Consider the following 5,537-nt stretch of genomic DNA (forward strand, 5'->3'; position numbering starts at 1 on the left):
GGAGGAGCGGTTTCAGAGATGTAAACAGGGACAAGCGTGACAGCAAGCCCAGCACCAAACCCATTAAGAAGCCTAGCAAAGCACAGAACATAGACATTGGGAGACCATAGCATGATCAAACCGCATACGAAATACATAACTGATGATAAAATCAGCATGGGACGTCTCCCGAGCCAATCAGATATGGGTCCTGAACAAGTTGTGATGACCGTGGCACCGATCAGTGACATAGCAACCACAAGACCCTGAACAGAGGTTGGTAAATTCAAGTCTTTGTTGATATAAACCATAGCTCCTGCAAATCAAATCCAATACACAACATTGCAACACTTTTCAAATCACAAATGATCCAAACAAACTAAGCAACAGCAAAGAGTAAAAAACAAAAAAGAAAGAGACAAACCAGCAATGGTGGCATTGTCCCATCCTTGCAAGAAATTGCCGATAGTGGCGGCGAGAGCAACGAGTGTCGCTCCCTTCATTGTTCAACCAACCCTAAAACACACACCAACCAAAAATTTCAAATCAAATTCAGTGATTCCCTATTTAAAAGTTTCTAACTTTCAGTCAAACCATATAAACAGAACATATATATATTCCAAATCCAGATCTAAATCTTCACCAATTCACAAAATGTTAAGTGTAATAAAACCCCATAATTTTTTTTAAAACTCAATTAGACTAAAAAAACTCTAAACACAAACTTATCAAATGGTAATGAAAATATACAGTACCGTAGAAAGGGAATAGAAAAAAGAAAAAAGATTTGCTTTTTTTAAGTTTCCTCAGTTAGAAGAGCGACTAGCTATGTGAGAAGAGAGAGAGAGAGAGAGAGAGAGAGAGAGAGCAAAAGAGATTTACAAACAAAAAGAAGATAGCTTCACTTTCTGGGAAAAGAAAAAAGGTCTAACCTTTAGTAGAATTTTACGGCAATTACGAGGAAATGAGAAAGCTTTCTTCTTTGCCTTTAGTCTCTCCAATATATATATATATAACTCAGAAGAAGAAGAAGAAGAAGAAGAAGAAGAAGAAGAAGAAGAAGAAGAAGAAGAGGCGTTGAAATTGGTGTGATTTTGATTTGGACTGTTTGAATGATTTTTGCCAAGTTTAGAGATTTTTTTATTTAATTTTTATTTTTTCAGACAAAAGCTCCGGTCATGGAATCTACAATAAAGACAAAAAGAAAAATTGTTTTTTTTTTTACAATTATTACTACAAAAAATATATATATGAGATCGGTTCCCAAGAGGGAGAATCTGCCGAGAAAATTCTCACCGCCGGGATTAGTTTTTTTCTCGGGAAAGTGAAAATTTTACATTCAGTTTTTTCTTCTGGCGGCTAAAAATATGATGAGGAGAGCGATTTACGAAGAGAGTTGTAATGGTTTTCCAAACTTTATATAGAAAACTCATTTAGACTAATAAAAAAATCTAAGCCAGTTCTTGTATTACCAAAAGTTTTACAAGATATGGGAGAAAAACAATACTATCTGAATATTAATTTTTTTTAAAATCATTGTCATGACTCGTGTATGAGTAGATTTTGGAGGATGATAAGTTTAAGAGGGGGGTCCTTCTTATTGCAACATGGATTACGACTAACATTTTGGTTTCTTTTAAGAAAAAAATTAATGTATGAATGTTACATTCCCAATTGTATCTTGTTGATAACAAGAGTGTGGTCCGGTCGTCTGTCACTTTCTTGTAAAAGTGTGACCTTCTTTTTAGTCATTGTTCTTTTTCAAATTTATTAAGAAAAAAACAAATTTTATTTTTCTATTTTTGCATGGATAACTTTTTCAATATTGGTTAAGAAAACAAAAACATTATTAATAGATTGTGTAAATGGTTTATCAACTAACCTAATACTGAATACTTATTTATCTGTTAACAATTTACTTTTATTACTTAAAAATGAGGTTCAACCATTAAAACTAAAAAAAAAAAAGTAATTTTTTTAACAGAATATAAAGAAATAAGAACCAAATATCAAAACTTGTCAATTGTCTTAAAATTAAATTTAAATAGGATAAGATAATCAAAACAATAAATAAATTTAAAAAGAAGAAAATTATGCCAAGATCTGTCATAAATTGACCAATCTAAGTGCTTTAATGTTAAATCTTTGAGAAATTCTATTAAAAATAAATATTTATTATTATTCTTATGATGGTTATTGTCCAAATATTTACTTATATCTATAATGGAAGAATTTGCCAAAATGCTGCAAATGTGGATCAATCGGATGGTTTTGATATTAAATTCATCAACAATCAATTTTTAGTTAAGACAAAGATTTAATCGTTAAAACGGATAATTTTCGTTTATACACGAAAAAAACAAAATCGAATCTCATAATTTGTCGTTATTTTAAAATTCAACTTATATGGATGGTATAGAAGATAAAAACAGAAAAAATTAACTAAAAAACTTCGTCGATGTGTTGTAATCCGATCGTCGTGATGTTGAGTTCATTAACTACTAAAAGTTTATATTAATAAAAAATGTTTTATTAATATTAAGTATATATTACTATGTTTTTTTATCTATTGTTTTTATTTATTACAATGCGAATGAACATTATTTACATAGGTAATTAAACGCGATATAGAGCGAATACGTCGCGCTAAATTTCTATTTGGCATATCCTAAGTTAGAATCTTAAGAAATAAAGTGGTAAATAAATGTATATAAGTAATATGTTATATATTTATATACATATAAGTAATATCTTATGGTATCCAAATCTCAGAAGAGACCAAAAAGAAACAGCAATGAAGGTGAAAACGTTTTAATAAATTAGGACCGGATCAATGTGGAACATGCAAAAACAGAGGATCCACGTTATAATTCAACATCTCAATCGATGTCGCAAGTTAATAACGTGTTCACTGGTATCTTTTCCATTATATTCCTTTCGTTAATCTTCTATTCTCATATGACATAATCATTTTATTTTCAAATTTTCAGTTTAGAACAACATACATAAGTGCACATCCTAACTACAAGCTATTGGATTACCTAGGCTAATATACATCATTACGAACACTAAACATAGTCCGGATGGCAAAATTCTACGTAACGAAAGTACGGAATATTCCAAAGATATTTACAACTTGTTTATCAAATCAAAATCAAATATTCCAACTTGGGAATGTCACACTTTGAATCATAAGATTGATGGGGATTAACATTTTGGTGCTAATAAGTTACAGGAATTCACATGTGATCATGTGGCTTAATTATATCAGCTTATAACTTCGTAGAATCATACACACACACACACACACAATCGTGGATCTACGGTAAATTTACGGTAAGAGAAAAGAAGACAATATAGGTTTTTTTTCTTCTTTGACAAAATTGGAGGGAAATTATCAAAGATTACATTAAAAATTTAATATTTAAAAACTAAAATAAAGAAAATTAAGAGACAGATGGGGTTACTGCAACGCGAGACGAACATGGCGTCGATGAGAGGGCATGTGATTTTATAATATTAGTGCTTTGTCACTTTCTCACGTACCTTTACATGCCCTACCAATTACTTCTCCTCTACTTGTATTTTCTATATTATAAATTTCAACAATGATAGCAAATATATATATATATATATATATATATATATAGTTTTTTAAAAGAATTATGTGGCAAGTTGATGCTTTTATTAGTCAGCGCAAAGGCTATTTGTGTATGAAGAAAATCTAACGTCCTTTTTTCATATTACTAATAAGTCTATTAACTCTGAAATAATACTATTTTTTATCAAAAAACAAACTCTATAATAATAGATATCATATATATACAACCTAAGAAAGATAGACAACGGTCTTTTTCTTCATAGAGTTCGTGCTCCCAAATCATTCGAGCATCTCCGACCACGTGTCTCCACCTCAAACGGATCTTTGTATGTTTTAAATTATCATTTATTTTATTTTATACATTATTTTTGTTGATTTTGTCCCTGCAAAAGAAATAGCATTTGTTTATTTCATTTACTTACAAGTAGCCAGTAGGTGTCCTGTAAAGTTAGAACCAGTGAGTTTTCAGTTGAACTTGTACATGATTCATGTCATGTTTTAAATGAATCCACTTTATGAAAAATATATGGTGTTAATATTTTGTTCGTACTCCATAGTGGTTGGTGGGTCATCATTATAGAATTAAGTTTTACGAATTAGGTTGTAAAATATGCATATCTTAATCAGCCATTAACTGATTAAAAACTAGTAAGCAGATGAAGATCCTTATCCTCCTGACTTTGTTATCAGAAATCTTGGTGGATTGACAGGTCAAACTTTGTTCTTTACAGAATAATATCTTATAATACTTCACTTTTATCTCATGTTTCAGGAATTATGTTTAAGCAATTCAAAAAGTGAACAAAAGAAGAGTTGAGCTAACTGTCCGTCGATAAAAGTTTAGCCTTCGGTCCTAGTTCCCTTATACTGTCATTTAAAATAGCTTGACATGCTAAGTTGCTAACATTAAAGCCCACCAAACAACTTCTACATTGATGATTATTCCACTTTGACGACTCCCATCCCATGGAAAGGGTTAGTGATTATGGGCCGGATGTGTTATTTGTTTAATTAAAAAGTGCCTACAATATGATTGGTGATTTCGAGACATGTGAAGAAGTTGCATTACGTTAGTTAAATTACATACCTTGTTAAACCACTTTTTGCCTTTTTGGGCTTTCTTTTTGTTGAGATATTGAGGTTACATCTTATCATCGAAACCATGAATCTGTGTGTAGTGCTTTTAGCCTTTTATAATGTAGTGCAAAGAATCTGTAGTGCAAAGAAATTGAAAAAAAATCTTGAAGTGAAAATCATCCTTATTCACCCACCTCTATATATGTGGGCTCAGTATGGGCTTGTTTAGGAGCAAGATCATATATATGACACAGAGGCTTCTCTAACATGATTCCCACTGGCTGACACAGAGGCTTCTGGTTCTGCAGAGAACTTAATAAAACGATATTATACAATTATTACTTGGAGTCAAAGTAACCCCAGGGAAGACAAAACTAAGCTTAAAGACACAGACTGTACACAAGATTCAGATTCAGACAACTTTACTCTAAAGCAAAAAGAGCGACCTCTATCCAATCTTTAGCCTATATAAACAAACTCTTCTCTTCCAATCAATTAAACCAAAAACAATTAAACCAAAAATGGCTTCAAGAATGCTCTGTTTTGTTCTTGCCTTATCCGCTGCATCTCTCTCCCTCTCTTTCGCTGCTTCCCACGATTACTCCATCGTCGGATATTCCCCCGAGGATTTGGAATCTCATGACAAACTCATCGAACTATTCGAGAACTGGCTCTCCAATTTCGAGAAAGCTTATGAAACCGTTGAAGAGAAGTTTCTTAGGTTCGAAGTTTTCAAGGACAATCTAAAGCACATCGATGAGACTAACAAGAAAGTGAAAAGCTACTGGTTGGGTCTCAACGAGTTTGCAGATTTGAGCCACGAAGAGTTCAAGAAAATGTATTTGGGGCTCAAGACTGATATAAAGAGACGCGATGAAGA

General features: G+C 31.9%; 1 protein-coding gene across 1 annotated transcript in view; it reads left to right on the plus strand.

Annotated features, from left to right (window-relative positions):
* The window catches only part of LOC104756441 (cysteine protease XCP2-like), a 6,382-nt gene continuing 6,010 nt past the window's right edge, over positions 5,166–5,537 (plus strand). The window contains exon 1 of the mRNA XM_010479039.2: positions 5,166–5,537. Within this exon, the coding sequence (XP_010477341.2) occupies positions 5,179–5,537 (359 nt within the window). The 5' untranslated portion in view covers positions 5,166–5,178.

This window comes from Camelina sativa, chromosome 17, assembly GCF_000633955.1.
Source record: "Camelina sativa cultivar DH55 chromosome 17, Cs, whole genome shotgun sequence".
NCBI classification, from domain to species: Eukaryota; Viridiplantae; Streptophyta; class Magnoliopsida; order Brassicales; family Brassicaceae; genus Camelina; species Camelina sativa.